General features: G+C 41.5%; 1 protein-coding gene across 1 annotated transcript in view; it reads left to right on the top strand.

The window, feature by feature from the left end:
• The window catches only part of TLL2 (tolloid like 2), a 118,880-nt gene that overhangs the window by 44,974 nt on the left and 50,444 nt on the right, over nt 1-23,462 (top strand). The window contains 3 exon segments of the mRNA XM_032491193.1: nt 4,768-4,845; nt 18,834-18,989; nt 21,869-21,986. Coding sequence (XP_032347084.1) covers nt 4,768-4,845; nt 18,834-18,989; nt 21,869-21,986 — 352 coding nt within the window.

Consider the following 23,462-nt stretch of genomic DNA (forward strand, 5'->3'; position numbering starts at 1 on the left):
CTTTTCAAGGCCTGGAGGGCATTCTTTCCCAGAGACCAGCTGTAAGCCTGGGTTTCTTATGCAAAGGAGACGTTTGAATAAACCCCTGTGACTAATGAAATCTACAAGGTCTTTGCATCTCTTCTCACTGAAGAGGTAATTAACCAAAGATCAAATATGGACATATACATGTATTTTTTTCAAAATTTTTTATCTTGCAGTCACACCCAAGGAGAAATATATCCCTGCACCCTGAATACTCCACCCCCTACTTTCCCCATCTTTGTCTGCATCAGGCTATGTTTCTCTCTTGTTCTGTGGTGCCTATGGCTGTGGTTATAGCCACAGTCACACCTGTCTAACTCATTTGTTTGCTTTTACTGAAACAGAGCAACACTTTCCATTGATTTAGATGTGGGAAATGACTTTTCTTCATGCTGGATGTCTGTCTCCAGCTCCACATCTTCCATTCCTAGTGAGCTTGGGAGGAGAGAGTTTGGTTGTAAGAAAATATCGTGAGGTGATGCTTCCTCTTATACAGTTCTCTGGATAGAGAATCACAATTTTGGCTGCACCTTGGAATCACCTGGAGAGCTTTTTAAAATTCAAGGCCCAGGCCATGCCCCAGACCAATTAAATAAGAACCTCTGGGGGTGGGACACAGGCGTCAGTATATCTCTAGAAAGCTTCCCAAGGTGATCCCAAAGTACAGCTGTGGTTGAAAGCCACTGTTCCAAGAATATCTACTTCCCTCCCTCCATAAGCTGATAAAGACAAAATTTTCCATCAGTTATGCTGGATTAGAAATGATTGTGTTTCCTTTTAAGCTCTGTCTACCTGACTTATCCATCTATTCATCCATCAGTCCATCCATCCATCCAATATTATTGAATGTCTGCTATGTGCCAGGTGCAGTGCTGAGTGTTTATTGTTGGACAAGATAAGGTCCCTTTCTTCAAGATGCTAAAAACTAAAAACTAGACTAGGGGATCAGCTGAGTAGACAGGAGATCCCCACACCTTGTGAGGGATGTGAGTAAGCCCAGGGGGTGGACACAGAGAAGGGGGCTTCTAACTCAAGAGGAACAAGGGGGCTTCCCAGAGGAAGTGGTGTCTAAGCTGAGCCCTGAAGGTCCAGTAGGATTTGGCCAGGTGAAGATGTGGGTGTGGTGGAGGAAGGTGCATCAGTAAGAGGAAAATGGGAACCAAGGCACCGTAAGTAGCTCAGGTGGCTGAGCAAAGAGTGAGAGTGTGGGAAGTAGCAGAGGAACCCGAGGCACCTGGTGGAGGAGGCCAGCAGGGCCGTATCACAGTCCTGTTAGGAGCTGGAACTCATCCCAAGGGCAGTGGGGAGCCTTGGGAGGGTTTTCATCAGGGAAGTGGCCAAACCACTTTCGCTCCAGGTAGATCCCAGGCTCAGCTGTCCTGGAAGCATTAGATATGCTGCCCTTTTCAGAAAAAAGGCAGAGCCTCTAGTCTCTTGCTGGTAAGGATGGCAGAGGAAGGACTTGTGTCTTAGCTGCTGTGACCCCAATCTTATCACTGAATTTGGATGTCCCCTCACAGACCTCCGGGGAAAATGCCCTGGATCCCTCAGGAATAAGCAGCCACTTGCAGACACCTCCCTTGTTCTTTTTCTTTCTGGGTCTGAGGCTGAGTTTGAGGAGCACAGGTTGCGGGGGAGGGTCCGTCAGGACCCACGTCCAGCTGTCTCCATTATCAACCATCACCATACCCTCAGGACAGGCTAGTCACTTCACCTCTTGGAGCCTTGAGTCTCATGAGGCTACAATTACATAAGTCAAGGCACGGAAAGCATTTAGCACTGTTCTTGGCACATGGCCAGCAGTGTATCGGGAAAGTAATAAACACTGATTCTTTCCCCACCTCCATCTACTAGGGGGCACCTGGTCTCCTACAATTCAGAGCTTTGCTCCTGTTATAACCCCAAGGCCAGGGGGCCAAGGGAATCAGAAGTCCTCAACTAACCCCCCCACCCCCTGCCTGCTGCAGAGCTGAACATCAATCTCTCCTGGCCATTTTCTTTCAGCCACAGCCTCCAGCTAACCTTGAACCAGGCTGTGCTTAACAGGTCTGGGTTTTTTTGCACTCTCCTCACCCCTTTTGCAGGAGTCAAGCAAATTTAAACTTTCCAACCTTCCATGCTGGGCTGGTGCTATGTGGAATTTCCTTTCAAATCTCAGCTCCTATGTCCCCATCCTGTCCACAACTAGTAACCCTAGTCATCTTCAATGCTAGTGCAGTTACAAAACCCTTTCTTGTCCTCTGGTTCCCACCTAGATCTCTCAGAATAAAAGCCAAAATCCTGAAAATGACCTGCAAGTTGCCCCGTGAGCTGGCCCTCCAGACCGACCACTGCTCACTGACCTCGTCGACTACTACTCTCTCCCTCGCTCATTCCACTCCAGTCATACTTACCTCCCTACTGCCAAAGCGCAATCCCACCCCAGGGCCTTTGCAACTGCTATTCCTTCAGTTGGAACGCTGTTCCCCAGGTATCTGCAGACTCTTTCCCTCACTTTCTTCAGGCTTCTGCTTTTCTCCCTTACATGAAATGGCAACCCTTCATCCCTAGCGTCTACTGTTCCCCTCACCCTTATTTGTTTTCTTCATAGTGCTTATCAACAACTGACATATATTTAGCTGCCTATTTGTTTATCATTTTCTCCTCCACCCTCCACCAGAATATAATGTCCATGAGGTCAGGGTAGAGTTTATTCAGTGTCATATCCCGAGTAGCAGAAACAGCATCTGGCATGTAGCAGGTGTTGGATAAATATTTGTTGAATGAGTGAGTCCCTAAACAAACCATTACCTCATTCGGAACTCGCAACAGCCCATTTGACGGATGAAAAGTACTAACGCCCAAGGTCCCATCCTCAGTTACACAGGGAGTGAAGACTAAGTTAGTCCCAGGGCCTTGGCCTCAGAGGTACATTCCTCTTCTGGCGAGCGATTTTCATACCATCAGGATTTCCCCTGACCTTTAGCCTGAGAGGAAATGATATCGCAACTGGACGAATACCCAGAGGGCTTGGAGCTGGCAGTGAAAGGCCCGGCAGCTGCAGGGAGTGTGTGAGTGGATTCTGAATTGGCCAGAAAGGCAGCGGTCGAGCAGGATGAAGGCATGCAAGAATACAGCGTGCGCCTGATCCACCGCCAGCGTCAGTCCCCAGAGGGGAAGTGGTGGTCAGCGTGTCAGGAATTAGCAGGTGCGAGGGATCTCTTCCCTGGTTGTCTGGGGCCATGGCATTGGGGTCCATGTTTAGGACCCTTCCTTGAGCAGCATTGGAAGCCTGTGAGCTTTGAGGCACAGGAAAGATCATCAGGCTTCTGACCAGGAGACTGTGTCCTGACCCCTCAGCTTCCCTGATGGGCTGGCAACCCCGGGCTGATCACTTTGTGTCTCAGTTTTCTCCTCTGTCAAATGGGGTTACACTTCTTCTGCCATAAAGAGTTTTAATCAGGGTCAAAGGGGAGTTGGGGAAACTGCTTTGAAAGCTGCACATTTCTAAACAAATGCAAGAAATAATTTTGCACAAGTAGATGCTTTGATGTGGTTTCACACGTATGATAGTCTCTCCTGGATACAGGCTTTGTCCTCGAATCTGCTTCCTGGTGTCGCAACCTACCCAGCTCAACCCCCAAATGTAGGCGTTATTCCTTCCAATCCCTGGTATCTAAGTCATCAGCCTCTCCTATTGCTCTGCCTCCAACTATAATCTTAATATCTCTGCCTTCCAGAGCCTTCCTCTCCGCCCACCCTGGTCAGCCCCTCCACATGACAAGCTCATTCCTGATCCAGATTCTTTCCTGATTATCCTTCTGCCGGGATGCACTGACTCAGGTCTCTGTGTGGCTGGCTCCTTCTTGTCTTCCAAGTCTCAACCCAAATGTCACCTCCCTAAAGGGCCTTCTCTGACCACTTCTAAGCAGCTGCTCCAGTCCACTCTACCACATATTGCATTTGATCTTCAGAGCATTTTCTGAACCTATAATCATCTTATTCCTTTATTTTCTTACCTACCATTATTACCCAGCCACCCATTTGGGGCATACCCACCTTCTGTCTTGTTCACTGCTGGATCCCCACTGCCTGGGACTGTACAGGGCTCCCAGTAGGTCTAATAGGAGATGCTGATTGAGCATCTTCCTGGTGGGGACAGATGTGAACCTGGTTTCTAGATGATGGCTACTGGCAAATAAGTACACACATCACCGTCCTTGACTGCAGCAGGGTCTCATTTATAAAGTAAACACAGCAGTTTCTAAAAGGAGACTCACCCAAGAGGGGAAACCAGGACGCTTGTTTTGGCCAAGGCAGCAGCAACTGCCACATCACATATTCAGGAGCAGCACTGATGGACATCTCCTTGCATCCCATGCCAGTGACTCCAGAACAGGAGAGCGTCCTGTTTGCACTGGGCTTTCTCAGGGAGGTGGGGGTGAGGATGCTGACTTTGGGATTTGCCTGTTAACTTTGTATATTTCACTCCAAGTGCCCTTGAACTGTTGGATGAGAGGATGCTTTTATAATGTGTGAACCATGTGCATGGTTGTAAGAAAGCGGGTTCTGTTGGACCTGAGTGTCTAGAACAGTACCCAGCACATGGTAGGAGCCTGGTCATCCTTTGTTGAACAAATCTTTACTGATCCACTGCTGATTCTGATCATCTCGCAGGTGACCAGATTTGTTCCCTTATTTCCTGGTGCTGGGGCAAAGAAGCCTGATACATCCTTACATTTCTTCTCTTCTTTGTTCTGTTAGGTGGGCTTGGAGAGCAGCCATCTGAGAGCTGGCCGAACACTACAGCCACGAATACTAGCCACGAGGAAGCTAGAGAGGGTAAGGAGAGGCCCCGCCAGGCCTGGGGGTACTTTTTGGCTTTTAGTTGTTGTAAAAGTCACATAACGTAAAATTTACCATTTTAACAATTTTAATGTGTACCATTTAGTGGCGTTAAGTACACACGCAATGTTGTGCCACCATCACCACTATCTAGTCCTGGTCACTCTCCATTTTCCTCTCCCTGCCCTGTTCCTGGCTTTGGGAACCTCTTATTGTACCTTTTACTTTCAATCTTGGTAGACTAGAGGCAGTGAAGTCTGGGATGAGGGAGTGTGTCCCTTTGTTGAGAGCGGTGGGCAGGCTGCCAGAGAAAAGCATAAGGGTGGCATGTGGTTGCTCGGGGACTGGATGGCCTTCAGTTAAACTCTGCAATCTGGGCTTGACTTTTCTCGCTAGTGCTGGCTGGTGAGCTAAAGGCCCTGAGAGCTGAGAGGAGGGATGGTGAGACTTTGGAAACTAAGGGTCTGGCAGAATGAGTGGGTGTGGGAGGCAAGGAAGGAAAATAAAGCTGCGGTGGGGCCTGGGCTGCTGGGAGAGGAGGCTGAGGGAGTGGCTGTCTGGGCAGGGCCACCAGTCAGCAGGTGCCTGCCTGGAGGTACTACCTCTGCCTGTCTGCACACCAGCGCTCTAAGAGTTCTCTCCTGGAGATTATGGGCAAGTGTCTCACTGGAAGCCTCTCATTTTTTGATGTGCAGGAGGAGAGAGGTTGCTGGGCCTCTATCTGGCCTGAATCCTGCAGGAATCAGGGCTCACTGCCAACAATGGCATTTCTTCTATGTAAAATTAACTCAGAGCAAAAGGAATCATCTTTAAATGCCAGAATCCTGTGTTTCAGGGATGCACAGGGATCCCGTACAGAGATGAATACAAATCAGTATTTGCTTTATGTTATAGTTTTGCTTTAATGTGACTGTGTATTTTACACATACACCTACATATATATAATTTCACACAAATGCATAGATATGATGATATCATCATATGCTTTTTATAGTGTTGTATTTTTTTTTTCTCTTCCCTTTAATTTGGCTTCCGGCTTCACTTTTTTCCCACATACCACCCTTCTACTCTTCCCCGGGAAATATATGCTAGTAACTTGGTATGTATCCTTCCACATTTTTCTCCATGCACATATATTCATATCTATGCTGATGTAGAGACAGACACACATACACAGATAAACATACATATAAGCACATAAACATATATGTGGATATAAGTTTTGTCATTCTTTAAAAAATGGGATCATATTTGATACCTGTTTTTTATACATTATGCTTTTCTCTCTCATCAATCCCTCATGGCAAACCCCATCCAGGACACTTATTCTAACTTCAATTTATTCTTTTGAATAGTCGCAAAATATTCCTGGTATGAATGAACCATAATTTATTCAATCCTTCCTTTATCAGTTAATACTCACTTCGCTCCAAGTTTTTGCCATCATAGACAATACTGCAGTAAAATTCCTGAACATAGATCCCTACACACTTAGTATGTCTTTAATAGATGTTGCTAGAATGCATTTCAAAAGCTGTAACCATTCACATTTCCATAGCAGTTTATAAGTGTACTCCTTTCACCATATCCTCCTGGCCCTAGGTGTTATCAGTGTTTTTAATAATGTAAACAGTAGCTTTTTTATTACTTAACTTGTATTTCTCTGACTCCTGGTAACTTTTAGCATCTTTTCCTACCTTTGCCAGGAAGTCCTTCCTCTTCCTGTCTGTGGCCCACTTTTCTATTGCTGATCCCCTCTTATCAATCTGACCTCGTTCAGAGAGGCAGATTCTTTTGCTCCCACTCCCCAACACCAGCATTTGACAAACATGCATCTAATTCTCAGTCACACTCCATATTGCTGGGACCGTGCGCAGGGTCCCCTTAAAATCTGTATTTTTCTGCTTTGCTTTCTCAAAGGTATTTTGACAGGCGTTTTCAAGCTCCCAGACATCTGGCAAACTCAGTGTCACTTCATTTTGGCCACAGGAAACCAGCACACTTAGTGGTAGAAATGGAGCACAGGGTTTGGGATGAAACCAGAGAGGTTTGCCATCACCCTTCAGTGATGTAGATGCTGTACCTAATTTTTCCTTCACAATTTAAGTGATGTATTACTGCATAAAAACCACTCCCAAACATAGTGACTTCAAATGGTGATTTGTTACTTTTCACGATTCTGTGGGTTGCCTGGGCTCAGTGGAGTGGTTCTTCCACTGATGTCAGCTGGAGTCATTCACTTGACTGTGTTCATCTAGCAGTTGGGCTGGGATTAGCGGTCTAAAAAAGCTTTTGTCTCATATCTGGTGCCTCAGTGTGCCTCCTCTTGGCTCCTCTATCCACGTGGACCTTCACTATTTAGTTGTCTAACCAGCCAGCGTGGCAGCTGGCTTCCCAGAGGGAGGAGGCAGAAGCCACCAATCCACTTAAACCTTGGACCCAGCACTCTCAGAATGCTACTTCTGCCACATTCTATTGGTCAAAACAAGCCAAAAGCCAGCTCAGTTTCAAGGAAAAGAAAATAGATTCCACCCCTTAATGTGAGAGATGGCATGAGCTCACAGGGTTGAGAGGTGTTGCCATATTTGGAGACTATCTACTGCCTTCCCTCACTGCATCTTACCTGCTCACCAGCAATAGCTGTGTCAGGAGGTTTAATGTTTGCTAGTTTATTGGGTATAAAGTGACCCAACCAAATAAACTCAAACACTCAGACACCCTTGGGTTTGCATCTCAGCTCAGCCACTTAGTAGCTACCACCTTGGATAAGTTATCTAACTTCTCATCTAAGGCTTGGAGAGAATTTGAAATATATTAGAAAGATTCATGCAAAGTGCATAGCCAGGTGTCTGGAACTTGAGGTACTCAATAAGCAGAGCGCCTCCACTTCTTCCTCTCCGCTGCCACTTCCAAGAATTACATTGTCCAGCATTGAAAGTGCATCGTCCACCTCTGGACTGGGATTCCACAGCTGTTCAACAGCTGCACAGAAACACAATTAAGGATGACAGGAAGGAATCAGGCTGCTGCAGCCCATTAAAATTCTGCCTCTGATTGGGTTGTACACGGTACTCACACAGTGACAAGAGATCTTCTTGAGTATTTTAAGGAGGATGATGACAGCACTCTCCCACCCATGCCCCACACCCCTGCAGCTGGCTGCATCCATAGTCTCCAGCCCCTCATATGACCCTGGTTTGTTTGAAGAGGATAATGTCAAGGTTAGGCCAGTTCCATGACTGTATTACAGCAGTAGACGAGCAGGTCTTTAAGCATCCAGGCCAAGCCTTGCATCCTGAGGAGGAAGGAGCCCCCAAAGGTGAGGCAAGGTCAGATCCTTTTTGAGTGTCCCTCCAGCCTTCCCATCCATCCGGCCAGGACACTGTCTGGCACCAGCCTGGAAGCCTCTTGTTTTTGTTTGAATTAAATATGAGACAAATTGTGTCAATCTCAGATTCCCCTTTAATTACAACCTGCCCTCCTTCCACCACCTCCAGAAAAAGAGATTGCTCAAGCAGGAGAAAGGATCTGAGGGAAGCCCCTGGCCCGCTGGCTGCCACAGCAGGTTTATTTCCTGGCATTATGTGGCTCCCCTCAGCCCTGACGGTGGGGATTTTTTGTGCTTCCAGCTTTGGGGAGGGCTGGGGGGCTCAGAGAATTGCTCACTCAGCATCCACCTGGCAGACCCTTTGGTCTGAGGAGTCCTCCTCCCCTGGAGATGAGAGCTCAGCCTGCATTTGGGGGCTGATAATGGAATTAATGAAATGGAGTGTGTAACTGTACCTCGAATGAAGCTGTGACTGTTTTGATAGAGTCTGATTTCCAGAACCACATTCATAAAAGAGAATAGACCTTCCACTTTTGGTAATAGTGTCTAAGGGCTTTGTGCTGAGGCAATCACTAAAGGAAACAGGTTGCACCAAAGAACAGGGATCACACAAACTTGGGCACAGAGCATCACGTGGCACCCGAACCCCTGAATGTTACTTATGTCAGCATATCTGCATGTAACTGTAGAAACTGACTTTAGGCATTCTTTCGAGCCTGTCCCCAAATGCAGATGTGGTAGTCATTACTGCAGCGCACATGGAGCCCTTACCATGGCCAGCGCTGGATGTTCATTGCCTGGTTCGATATCCACGACACCACCGTGCAGCAGGAAGGAAGGCTCAAGGGACAGGGGCTTGTCTAAAGCCACACAGGAAGTAAATGGCAGTGCTTATTTTGAGCCTAAGTCCCCGTAACTCCAAACCTCTTGCTTTTAACCTTTGGGTTCTATCAGTGGTTCTCAAACTTCCCTGCACTTTTGAATCACCTGGGGAGCTTGAAAACCCACAGATCCTTGGCTGTCCTGTAGGCCTAACTGAGTCCCAATGGACACCAAATTTTTTTTAAAGCTCCCCAGTTGAATCCAATGTGCAGCCAGGTTTGGGAACCATTGTGCAGAATAATCCACAGTCTCCCTTTTCACTGAGCCTTTAAAGCTCACCGCAGACAAGGTGTGAATTTGCCCATCACCCGTGGGGTGAGGGTTATGCAGGTGGCTGGACTGTCGGGGTGTTTACTTCCAGCTTGGGAGGGACTGGTTAACTAATAGAAAATCTGCAGTTCCTTGCTTGAGAAGGCTGGGTCAGGCTTGGTTCTATTTATGACACGGCTGTGCCTTCAGCTGGAGACAGAACACTGAATAGCTATGGCCACTCAGCTTTTTCAGAGTGGGAAGAGTCCACTCCCAGAGCCAGAGAATTTAAATGGAGTTTATCCCCCAGACCACCCCACCCCCAGCGTGTTAAATCCTTTCAGACGCCCCTGAGCTCCTCTTCAAATGCAGGACTCTTGGACCATAATAAATAATTACATCCTTCTATTTGGACTCTGATTCCAGATAGTAGTAATCCAAGAAAATCCAATAATGACAGTTGCATTAAGATCCTTCTTCCAGGCTAAGCAGAACATCTGTTTAGACATATTTTTAATCGGCAAATGCTTCCTGTGTTGAGTTCCTCGGCAAATTAAATTTCTCACTGGACCAAGGGGGAAGCTGTCATTCAATAACCCATCTCTGGAAATTACACCCCAGTCTCTTTCCAGGTGCACTTAAGATTTTCCCATGCTGACTCGCTGCACACAAGTCCTAACAATACCAGGTCACATGTATATATAGCACAGCTTGTCTGAGAAACATGGGATGACTTTGTGTTAGTTCCCCGAATGGAGAAGTATTTTTATCCATTCTCCAAAGGAGAGTTGGCGGCAGAGGAAAATTAAGAGACTTGTTGAAAACCATATGGGAAATGAATAACAAACTTCCACTTGCTACATCGCTGCCTGTGATTACTTAAGACATGATGATTCTCAGGATTTAAACATTAAGGGCTTCAGGGCTGCCAACATTTTGGAGTGGTTTCTGCCACAGAATTGTTTGCACTGTTGGTTGTTTATTTTTAGAATAACTCACCCATTCTTTAATTAATGAATTCAAGATCCAAAAGCACCAAATGCTTACCACCAACCAGACACTGTGCTGGGTGTGAATAGAGTGGTGAATGAACTGGCCACTGTCCCTGCCCTCACGGATCTTCCAGTCTCCTAGGGTAACTCACATTTGAAATCTGGATGCAATTTGGAGTCCTGGGCTGGGATAGCAAGCTGGAATCTCTGTAGAGGCCAAGCAGGTAATGCCCATGGGTGAAGTGGCTGGAGGGGACCCTGTGAAGTGGGAGATAGATTCTAGCAGCTGGGAAAATTTGTGCTCTGCCTGTAGGGAGCAGGTGCTACTTAACTGCTGTGCATTGTAAATGATGGAAGATGGGCCCACTGTTGCCAGATCTTTTCATCTTTAAAGAAAAACTAGAAAATCTGGATTTTTATGTGAAATTCCTTGATTTTTAAATGTTGGCTTCTCAAGTGAGATTTAAAAAAAACCAAAATACAGTATGGGCCAAAAATGTCCAGGCCAAACAAAACACATCTGTGGGTTGGGTTTATCCCAAGAGCTGCAAGTGTATGACTTCTGATCTAGAAATTCTAGCAACAGAACAATTATGTTCAGGTTTAAAATTGTATTAGATACCAACTTTCTGGCAACTGAACTGGCAGGGGCCCCTTTTGCAAACATCAAACTGCTGGGAAAAAATGTAACCTTCCCCTTACCCCAAACTGAAAATACGGCATTAAGAGCAAAGAAAAGAAAGGGAAATTGTTAGGATCAGAAGAAAATAGGGAACATAAACCCACAGAACTAAACTTCAGATGGTGGCACATCTATGCAGAGGGCATTGAAACTGGGCCAGGATTTGGGATACTGAGGGCAGGTGTTTCAATGACAATGTAACAACAATAAAGGTTCAGGATTTGTGGCCTTGCTCCCATGTGAGGCGGGGAGTGGAGACTAAGATTTTGCATAAAATAAGCTCCTTCAAAGGGTTTCCTACTCATTAAAAAAAAAGAAGACTAGAAAAACTCTGCCCAGTGGTTGAGAGGAGGGACAAGAAATCTTGCTATCTTTTCTAGGTTCTAAGTGGGGGTAAAAAAAAATCTTCTATGAGAAACTGAATCCTAAAGCCTGTTTCTCACACAGGAATAAGTTCTCAATTTACATTTCCTATGTATGGAAATATTTAACTTAGAAATTAACATAAACATTGATCTAGGGCCCATAGAATCTGAAGAGACTTGAAAAAATGAAAAACAAGGTCACACTTACTATTGAAGGCATATGGAACTACCGAGGAAAGGAATAGCCTCCCTTAAAATAGAACTTTAAATAAAAACATTAGAAACATGAAAAGTTAATCTGTGAAGGAGAATCAGCAGAGACAATAAATTAGAGAAGTAGTACCCCAAGATGTAGAAATAATAGGACAATCTGAGGACGATTAAATAGGTATACAGAAAATGACTAAAGAGCCAGTGGAAGAATTTGAAACTATAGTGTGGGGAAAAAAGAACAGGTCAATTTAGAAGCCACTAAATAGGGCTTCTAGAAATGATAGCTATATTTATTGAAACTGGAATGGGAGAAATAGTATATTGAACACAACTGAAGAGAGAATTAGTGAAGTAGAAAATATATGTGAGGAAACCATACACATTTTTACCACTGAGAGATAGACAGAAAATGTGAAAAAGGATGAAGAGACATGGAGGACAAAATGAGACTGTTCAATAGGAAATCTAGAAAATGAGACAATTGCCAGTAGAGACTGGGAAAGAGGAGGCAATGGTCAAACAGTTAAGGAATTAGGATTTTCCAGAATTGAAAGAAGATGTAAAACTTCAACTCTCTTCAAGAGATTCTCAAGCAGAGAATGCAAACAAATCCACATCTAGCCAATTATAATGATGCTGAGGAACATCAAAGACAAAGGACAAAAGAAGGAAAACAGAACAAAAGATAAGACAGATAATGAGTGAAGCAATAACCATTAAACTAAAAGGATACCTCCTGTTGGTAACAATGAAGCCCAAAAGACATTGAAATACTATCTTTGAAGTGCTGAGGGAAACTGTCAACTTAGAATTCTATACATTCTCAGCTAAATTTTGCTTCCAGAGTGAGGATGAAATAAACTGAATGAAGACAAAATAAACTGAGAGAGCTTATTATCATCATGAAAGAATAATAAAAGATGCATTCATTTCCAGGAAAGATATTTGGAGATGCAAGAAGTAGAAGTAAGCAAGGAAATGGGTGAATATGAACATAGATATAAACCTATATTGCAACATACGAATCTTTGGTAATATTGACTAATTTGGGATTTTAATAAAAGTAAGTAGAAACTAACATGAAAAATTGGAGGATCTGTTTACAAATTAAAATATCTTAAGATGCTGTATTTTCAGAATGAGAATGGAGATTCTAATTTCTTTAGATATATCTTCTAATTCACTCATCCTTTATATTTTTTTAAGTCAAGAATGAAATGTTAAAAATTAAAGGCAACACTAAAAAATAGAAAAGAGATAATAGAAATAAAAAGTAAATACAGAAAAATATCTTAATTCAACATAAAGCAGTAAAGGAGAAAAGAAACAGCAAAGAAAAAATAGCAAATAGTTAGCACAAAAGCCAAAAAAAGAAGTAAATAAGCCCAGGTATATCAGTTATAAAATAAGTGTAATTCAGCTATTAAAAGAGAGATTGTCAGGTTGAACAACAACAAGAAAATAAAATCTAGCTCTTTGCTGTTTATGACAGACACACCTCAAACCTAACTACACTTAAATGTAGAAATTCTCAACAATGTATTAGCAAATCAATGACAAAAATGTATAAAAATTGTACACTATAATCAAGTGGAATTTATTCCAGGTATGCAAGGCTGTTCCAACATATGAAAATTAATCAATGTAAGCTTACTATATATCAATAAGAGAAAAAGAAAAATCCTATGATAACATCAATTCATGCAGAAAAAGCATTTAACAAAATCTAACATATTTATGATAAAAACTCAGCAAATTAGGAATATAGAGAAATTATCTTAACTTGATAAAGAGCATTAACCAAAAACACCACAGCTTACATCACACTTAATGGTGAAAGTTTGAATCTAGAATCCTTCTAAGATCTGGAACAAGACAAGGATATTTGCTTTTGTATTGTTATTCAAAATAGTTCTGGAAGTTATAGACAATGCAATGAGGCAAGAAAAATAAATTAAAGGCATACAAATTGGAAAGGAAGAAATAAAATGGTTCCTATTATCCAAATTACATGTTTGTCTATGTAGAAGATTTCAAGGAATCTACAACAAACAAAAAATTTCTAGAACTAATAAATGAGTTTAGCATGATGGCAGAATAGACCAAAACACAAAAATGCTTACACGTGCCTAATAATGAATATGCAAAAACCAAAATTAAAAAAACAATAGCATTTATAATCACTCAATTAAAAACGAAACACTTGTACACTTAAAAAACATGTATAATATCTGTATACTGAAAATTACACAATGTTGATGAAAGAAATCAAGAAAGACCTACATAAATGGAGAGGCATACTGTGTCCATGGTTGGAAGAAAGACTTAATGTAGTAAAGATGCCGATTCTATCTAGATTGATCTATAATTTGAATATAATTCTCATTAAAATCACAGCATGATTTTTTTTGCAGGCATAGATAAGCTTATTTTAAAATTTATATATAAGCATAGCTAAAACAATTGTGGAAAAGAAGTCTAAAGTGACAGTAATCACTCCACCTGATATTAAGACTTACTACAGTCCTTCCTCAGTATCCCTGGGGGATTGGTTCCAGGGCCCCTCATTGATACCAAAAATCTATGGATGCTCAAATCCCTTATATGAAATGACATAGTATTTGCGTATGAACTATTCATATCCTCTCATATACTTTAAATCATCTTCAGATTACTTATAATACCTAATGCAATGTAAATGCTATATATTTGCTGGTGCATGTCAAATTCAAGTTTTGCTTTTTGGAACTTTATGGAATTAAAAAATTTTTTTTCAATCCACAGTTGGTTGAATCTCTGAAATGAAACCCATGAATATGGAGGATTGACTGTATATAATTACAGTACTCAAGACAGTGTTATAGCAGAGGGATAAGCACACTGATCAATGGAATAGAGTAGGGAACCCAGAAATAAACCCAATTACTATGTGACCCAGCAGTTCCACTCTCGGATATTTATCTCAGAAAAATAAAAAGTTATCTTCACACAAACACTTCTACATCAATGTTCATAACAGCTTTGTTTGCAAGAGCTGGAAACAATTCAGATGTCTTTCAGCAAGTGAATGGTTAAACAAACTGTGGTGTATACATACCGTGGAGTACTACTCAGCAATAAAAAGATACTATTGACACATGCAACAACTTGGGTGAGTCTCCAGGGAATTGCGCTAAGTGAGAAAAGTTGATTCCCAAAGGTTATATACTGTGGGATTCCATTTAAATAATGTTCTTCAAATGAAAAATTTTTCTGAAATGGAGAACAGATTAATGGTTGAGAGTTTAGGTTTGGGTTGAGAGAGAGGGGGAGGGAGGCAGATATGACTTTAAAATGGAAACATGAGAGATCCTTATGGTGATGGAACTATTCAGTATCTTGAGTGGTGGTGGATACACAAACCCATACGATATAATTAAATTGTGTAGAATTAGACACACAAGTATACATAACGCTTGGAAATGAGATCAGTGGATGTCCATATCCCAGTTGTGATGTTGTACTACAGTTTAATGTTACTATTAGAGGAAAGAGAGTAATGGGTACACAAAATCTCTCTGTATTATTTCTTACAACTGCATGTGAATCTACGATTATCTCAATGAAATTTTCAATTTACAAAAACTATTTAATATACAGTAAACAAAAATATTGAACCTCAGCATTATGACCACTGCAAAGGATCGTTTTATCATTTGTTGTGGGAAATCTAATTGCTCACAGAATAATATCTGTTAAATGACTCATTTAAAACAAAAGACATAATTACACAAAAAGATTGAAAATAAGTGGATGGAGAAAAGCTATACGAGGCAAACACTGCTCAAAATAAAGCTGGTATAGCAATATTAATATCAGCTAAAATAGTCTTTATTATGGATGAACATTATTACAGATAAAGGTATTTAATGATAAAAGAAACAATTTAACTGAAACACTTAACAATCCTTAACTCATATTACTTAACCAACATAGCCTTGGACAATATAAAGCAAAAAATTTTTTTAAAAGGAGATGACAATTCACAATCAATGTTCTCAAGGTTGTTTAAAGCACTTTTCTCAGTAGCTAATACACTAAGGAGCCACAAATAATTGTAGGTAGAATATTTGAACAACATATGTAGCATCCTTCAACCATCAATTTTGGTGCACATTATTTCAAGGATGTATGGAATATTTATAAAATCAGTCATGTACTGGGCTACAAAGCAAGACTCAAAACATCAAAGAATTGATACCTTGGAGCATGGGCCAGCATCCATGGCCAGGAGGCCAAATCCAGCCTGCCATCTGTTTTTGCAAATAAAACATTGGAACACAGCCATGCCCATTCATTTACATACTGTTTGTGGCTGCTTTCACACTACAATAGCAGAGCTGGGTAGTTGCAACAAAAAATATATTAACCACAAAACTTAAAACATTTACTGTCTATATTTTTATAGAAAAAGTTTGCTGACTCCTGCCTTAGAAGATAGGTCCTTGGAACACAAAGCAATGTTAGAGATCAATAACGCCCACATTTTAGAGACAAGTGTTTAGAAATTAAAAATCACACCTCTAAATAATTCAGGAATCAAAGAAGAAAGTTGAAATGAAACTTAGAGAACGTATCAATGTCTAACATTGAAATGCAAGTGTCAAAGATAGGATGCAGGTAAAGAGGAATCAGAGAAATTTTAGCCTTAAGTGTTAATATTAGAATATAAGGAAGATTGAAAATTAATGTGCCAAACTTTCTACTCAAGAAGCTAGAAAAGGATAGCCAATTAATTTTTGATAAGGGTGCCAAGACAATTCAATGGGGAAAAAAACTAGATTTTTCATCAAATGATGCTAGTACAACAGGATATTGCATAGAAAAGAATGAAATTAGACCCCTGCCTCACACCATATACAAAAATTAAGTCAAAATAATCAAAAACCTAAGTATAAGAGAGCTAAAGCTATAGAACTCTAAAAGAAAGCATAGATATAAATCACTATGTGGTAGGGTTAAGCTGTACAGGCGTACCTCAGAAATATTGTGGTGTCAGTTCCAGACTACAGCAATAAAGTGAATACCATAATAAAGTGAATCACACAACTTTTTGTTTGTTTCCCATTGCATGTAAAAGTTATGTTTACACTATACTGTAGCTTATTAAGTGTGCAAAAGCATTATGTCTGAATAAACAAGGTATATACCTTAATTTAAAAATACTTTATTGCTAAAAATGCTAGCCATCATCTAACAACTCAGGGTTGCCACAAACCTTCAATATGTAAAACACAGACAATAAAATGAAGCACAATTAAGTGAGGTAAGCCTGTAATTTATTATATATGACACAAAAATCACAAGCAACAAAAGGAAAAAATGGACAAATTGAACCTCGTCAAAATTAAAAACTTTTGTGCTTCAAAAGACACTATCATAAAAATGAAAAGACAGCCTCCAGAACAGAAGAAAATATTTGCGAATCATATATCTGATAAAGATCTGGTATCCAGAATATATAAAGAATAATGATAACACTACAATAAAAAGACAGCCCAATTAAGAAATAGACAAAGGATTTGAATAGACATTTCTCCGAAGAAGTTATACAAATGACTAATTAGCACATGAAGAGATACTCAGCATCATTCGTCATTAGGGAAATGCAAATCAGAGCCACACTGAGAGGCCACTTCACACCCATTAGGATGGCCTATAATCAAAGATTGATGATAAAGTGCTGGTGAGGATGTGGAGACAGTGGAACCCTGACGCTTTGCTGGTGGGAATGTAAAATGGCGCGGGTGCTTTGGAAAGCAATCTGGTGGTTCTCCAAAAGATTCAACATAGAGTTACCATGTGCCCTAACAGTTCCACTCTTTGGCGCATACCCAAGAGAACCGAAAATATATGTCCACATAAAAATGTGCACGTTAATGTTTGTAACAGCATTATTATGATAGCCAAAAAGTCCACCGGCTGAGGGATGGATAAACAAAATGTGGTATATCTGCACAATGGATTATTATTCAGCCATATAACCTAACAAAGTACTGACACAAGTCTATAACATGAATGAACCTTGAAAACATGCTAAGTGAAAGTGGCCAGACACAAAAAGCCGCATGATGCATGATTCCATTTATAGGAAATGTCCAGAATAGGCAAATCCATAGAAACAGAAAGTGGATTACTGGTTGCCAAAGGCTGGAAGGAGGGAGTGCTAATGGATACAGAGTTTCTTTCGTTGGTGATGAAAGTGTGGGCTTCTGTAGCGGTGATGGTTGCACAGCTTTGTGAGTATACTAAAAAGCCCTAAATTGTACACTTTAAGATGGTGATTATTATGGTGTGTGACATACCTCAATTTTTTTTTTAAAAGAGAGAAAAGAAGCTAGGCAGGAAACATCAGAATAAAATAAATGAAAATAAAGAAAATTAACAAAATGAGTGGAACAATGAAAATGAAAAGAATCAACAAAACCAAAAGCTGACTTTTAAGGGGAAAAATATACAACTAAAGAGAAAATCCTGCCAGTGAGACTGATGAGGGTAAGCAAGCAGACTGAAAACAAAACCTTAAATTGTCTGAGTGATGAATACAACTAATGTGGATTCAATTATTCGATTGCTGCAGGTTTGAGAGAGTCTACCCACCTGTCTATCTCTGTTTTCTAGGGACCATACCTCGAACTCAGAACCTTAGAGAGGCTCCATTTCTTCCCTACATTCCTCCCTTGAAGGTCCAGATGTGCAGAGAGATCCAGGGGAGCTGGGGGATTTTATGAGACATTTTCCAGGGGTTTATCTTACAAAGAATTAATTTTCCCAGCATCACAGACTGGCTCACTTCATTTGTCATACTGGCCAAATTATTTCCCAAATTTACAATATTGATCGTATTTGGTCAAGGCAGGGGACTGACTCAGCTTGTTCTCCCCGAGGTCCGTGGCTCTGAGAAGAGAGTACACTCCTAACTGGGCTCCATCCTAAAGGGCTGTGAGTGTCCTGGCCACCTAATTCTGTGGCTCATGGGCTGCCCTTGAGCCCCATGCAGCTTCGTTCAAGGCTTCCAGTGCTGCCTCCACTTCCAATCATAGACCTGGACATTTACTACACTTACCCCATCTGGAAAACTACCACCCAGGTTTAAAATCCTGACCAGACCAAACATCCCCTTTAGAATATTTGTTTTGAATATCCCCTCTTGTGGATTCATGGATAATATAATCTTACCCATACACACAGGAGGAATTCAAAGCAAAGTAAATGGCAGCATGACTGTTTTGCAGATGGCAAGGAGAATGCCGTGCTTCCGCAGAGCCCTGGGACCTTACGTGCTGGAGCTGAGACCTTCCCTCCCCGTGTCCGAAGAGCCACAACCTCAAGGACAGAGAGGATATGGCCAGGAGGGGTCATTCCTTATGTCATTGGAGGGAACTTCACTGGTCAGTACCTCCAGATGAGGCCTGCTTTGGGGCTGGGTGCTTTGTCTCCCTAATTTGGCAGAGTCTTCCCTGGAAGGGCTCAAATGAGATGGAGTGGATGCTGGGGCCACAGCAGTCTCACCTGCTAAAGCTCCCTTGTGCCCTTGGGGTCCAGTGTGTTCAGCCTGGGGAAACTGCAGTCTCTGCTGGGGCTAATTCCTTAGAGGTGGTCACCTGTTCCCTGAGGCTTCCTGCAGAGGGGGACACATGACCCTGGCCTTGAAGGATGGACATGGTTTGCACAGTGGGTATGTGAGCAGCTGCGCATGGTGACTTACCTATTCTCTGTCTGCATAAGCATCCTGGACCCCCCCACACCCTCATCAGTGCACCACGGGGTAACCAGAGTGGCCAGTAGACATGGTTGGATGGACCACCTGGGTCCAATCCTGGCCGAGGCACTTACCAGCAGTGCATCCTGGGGAAAGTTACTTAACCTCTCGATGCCTCAGTTCCCTCTTCTCTAAATGGGGATGATAATACTTTCTACCTTGTTTCTGAGGGTGTTTTGAGAATTATATGAGTTAATTTAGAAAAATCACTTAGAATAGTGCCTCGTAGATAGTAATTAGTAATTGTTTGCTATTGGTATCATTCTCTTTAAAATAAATACGTCATCTAATGGTGTCCCAGCGCCATTAATGAAACTGAAACTCCTGACCAAGGTCTCTAAGGCAGCCCTTGCCCCCTCTCCCACCTAGTCCTTTACCCCTCACTCCTCCTCGCTCCTCCTTGATCCTGGTGCACTGACCTCACCAGCCGTCTTTCTCTTCTGGGACGTGCCCACCTCATTGTCTCCTCAGCACACTAGCACTTGCTCTCCTGTCTGCCTGGACAGTTCTTCCCCACATCTTCTCTTGGTTGCCTTCTTATCAGTGGAGTCTCAGATCAAATGGCGTGGCTGGTTTACTTGTATTTTTTTTTTTTTTGTCTCTATGCAAGCACTGTGGGAGGAGGGCTATTTTTCCTGTCTGGTTTTCATTATCTCCAACACCTGGAACAAGGACTAGCAGTAGACCGTCCACACTTGTGCCCACAGCAGGCTTGTGGCCAGTGTGAGTTGAATGCTTGAGTGAAAGGCCATAGGAGCTGCCTTTTCCAGGCTCTCCGCGTGGACAGCATGTCTCAGTTTGTCTCCTATCCCTGGTTCTGTGACTTCTACTACAAGAAGTTGTTGATGAAGCAGTTGTCCTAATGGCTTGCCAAAGCCACTGAGAACCTCTGAGGAGCAAAGGAACTGTGATGACCTTGGCAACAGGGACCTGCAGCCTGGAAGAGAGTATGAGCGCCTCCTCTTCCACGGAGCCACCCCCTCCCTCTCTCTCTCCCCGGCGGCATCCATGCCCTTGGTTCCCTTCTACTCCCGCAGCATTAACCTGGGGCTTCCGGTGCCAGACCCTTAATTAGGTGCTGGTGATAAAAAAATGACTAAGACATCATCCCGTCCTCAAGGGGCTCTCTTCTGCATAAGAGAGAGAGACATGTGCCTAAAGAGTTGACTTGTAGGAATTGTCATTAGCTACTAACTTGTTCTTTGGTATTTTAACCAGGTTCTTTCAGATCTGGTCTGCTTTTCTGGCCAAAGATTTATATAACCTTTATCAAAATTAACTAATTTAATGTAGAGAACTGTCTTTACACAGAGATTTTTGTTATTCTGTCACTAGTAGGATTGCTAATTTGGTGAGTAATTGAGCTATAAACAATTTGAACTAAAAGAGTCAAGGTGTCCCCCCAAAAATAGACAGCTAAGTTACTCTTCAGTCTATGTTTTGATAAGGACAACAATATGGTACATCCACGTCTTCTAGACTGGGAGCCTCCCAATGGTTTGTTGGGTTGTTTGTTTTTTGCAACAAGTTCATTCTAGAATTCAGATCCCGCCCCTAGCCATTCTGTGTACTTCCCAAATAACTATTTTTATAAATCCTTCTCATTGTTTCTAATAAAATCAAAATGCAGTAGTCTTCTTTATTTCAGATTGATAGATTTTGAAAAGAATACTTATTGACTTATACTATTAGCCTAGAGCTTACAGCTGCTTTATTCTTGCTCCCAGACAATTTACATATTGCTTTATTTTTCAACACATTTCTAATCAGAGAAATATGGAGAAAAGTTCAGACAAAGTATGAAATTCACCTGTTTTCAAAGGCCTTGTAGAAAACTAGGCTCCAGGATCCCCCAGCAAACACTGAACCCTGATGCAAAAGTAGCATGACTGTCTGTGCAAATAGAACTTTGGAGCACATGGGGATACCCTCCTGTAGGTAGAAAATCAGGTAAAGGGGTGGGGTGCAGTGCTGGTGAGTTACTTCACGAGCCTAAAACTGCCAAATTGAAGAGCCTGAGTAACATTTTTTAAACTTTAGAAAAGTACTCTCAATACAAAAGAAAAATTGGGAAGCTGAGGACATTTTGAAAATCCATTTTTACCCTTTAGTGGGGAGGGTATAGCTCAAGTGGTAGAGCACATGCTTAGCATGCACAAGGTCCTGGGTTCAATCCCCAGTACCTCCATTAAAAAAATAAATAAATAAGTAAACCTAATTACCTCCCACCCCACCCCCAAAAAAAAACCCTAACAAAAGTACGTAAATATTTTTACCCTCTCTTCCAATTCACAAACTCCTACTCTCTAAGTTTTGGTAATTCAGGAAACTTATATTGCATTCTTAGCAGAGAAATTCTTAGTCCTAGTGCATTTTTATTCTGGATCACCTGAACAAGATTTTTTTAATCATTAGAACAAGCTTTGTCATAAGACAGTGTAACTTAGAGCATCAAAGGAAAGTATGGCCCCACAAGTCAGATGATGAGCACCTGCCCTGTCGTTTCAGGAAGCCAGAGGGCCATCTTTAAGCAGGCCATGAGGCACTGGGAGAAGCACACCTGTGTGACCTTCATTGAGAGGACTGATGAAGAAAGCTTTATTGTGTTCAGTTACAGAACCTGTGGGTAAGTTCATGAACGCAAGTTCACCTCGGCGTAATCAGAGATAGACAAGTCAGATGACTTATAGGTCTTGAATATTTGCTATAAACAAAGTGTTTCCAATATGCTGAAATATACAGAGGCCTAGCTTTTGTCAGAAACTCTTCTTGCCTTCAACGAGTTCACAATCCAGAGACAGAATAGGTGGAGGAAGCCACCTGGATCTCCTGTCATGGGAGCAGTTGAAGGAACTGGGAGTGTTTCATACAGAGAAGTGGTTCTGAGCCAATTTGGGACCAGTGATCTCACTGAGAAGCTGATGAATCTATGGGATCCCTTGTGATGGAGCAAAATTCTGCATGTAATTTTATGGGCTCCATGGGCTTACAGACTTCCTCCAGGAAACATAACAATAATAAGATGATTGGATTATGAATAAACTTATCCAATAAGTTTATGCCAATAAATGTAAGTGTGATATACTCTCCTACTGAAAGAAAAAGTTTCCCATATTAGTTCAAAAACTGAAATTCCAGCTACATGCTGTATACATGAGATGACTACTGGGGAATATGACCCAGAAAGGTTTAAAAGTAAAAGGAAAGAAGGCTTACAGGCAAATGCAAACAAAAAGAAAACTGGGATCACAATTCTAGTTGTAGACAAGGTGTTTTTGTTTTGCTTAGTTTGTTTTTAAAGGCAGAACATGTTAAAAAAAAAAAAAGGTGAGACACTTTATAATGAGAAAGAGTACAAGCTACAATGAGAATATAACTCTCATAAATCTTTATGCACCAAATAGCATAGCATTAAGAGTCATAAAACAAGCCCCCGGGATTTTGAGAGGAAATCGACAGAAACACCAGCAGCAGGAGACTTTATTTCATTTCTGTCAACCCAAGTAGATCAATGTCAAGTTGACCAAAAAAAAAAAAGTGGAGATTTGTAGAGGACTGGAAAAATATAGTTAATAGAGGTAGCCTTATGAATCTATCAGATTCTATAACCTGATAATACATTTTTAAATACCTAGTGAACATTTATAGACATTGTCCATCTATTAAGTGTTAAGAAAACATCAGTGAATTCTAAAAGGCAGAAATAACATTAAAATATTCTCTGATTGCAAAGCAATGAAACTAGACATAATAATAACATAGCAACAACAACAAAAATAAAATAAGTATTCCTGTATTACCTGCTAAGTTAAAAGCTCTCATTTTTACAACTCTTGGGTCATAAATAAATCAGGATTAAAATTACAAGATGCCTAGATAATGAAAGCCCTACAGTTCAAAATTGAAGAGATATGGGCAAAGCTATGTCCAGAAGAAAACTCACAGCCTCAGATATTCACATCACTAAGTAAGAATGACGATGAAATATTCAATTCAAAGAAGTTAGCAAATAAATAACTACATAAAACCCACCACCATAACAAAATAAACCTAATGAGAGTACAACAAAATGGACAATGGTTACACATTACAGTACAAATAA

Source organism: Camelus ferus, chromosome 11 (genome assembly GCF_009834535.1).
Source record: "Camelus ferus isolate YT-003-E chromosome 11, BCGSAC_Cfer_1.0, whole genome shotgun sequence".
NCBI classification, from domain to species: domain Eukaryota; kingdom Metazoa; phylum Chordata; class Mammalia; order Artiodactyla; family Camelidae; genus Camelus; species Camelus ferus.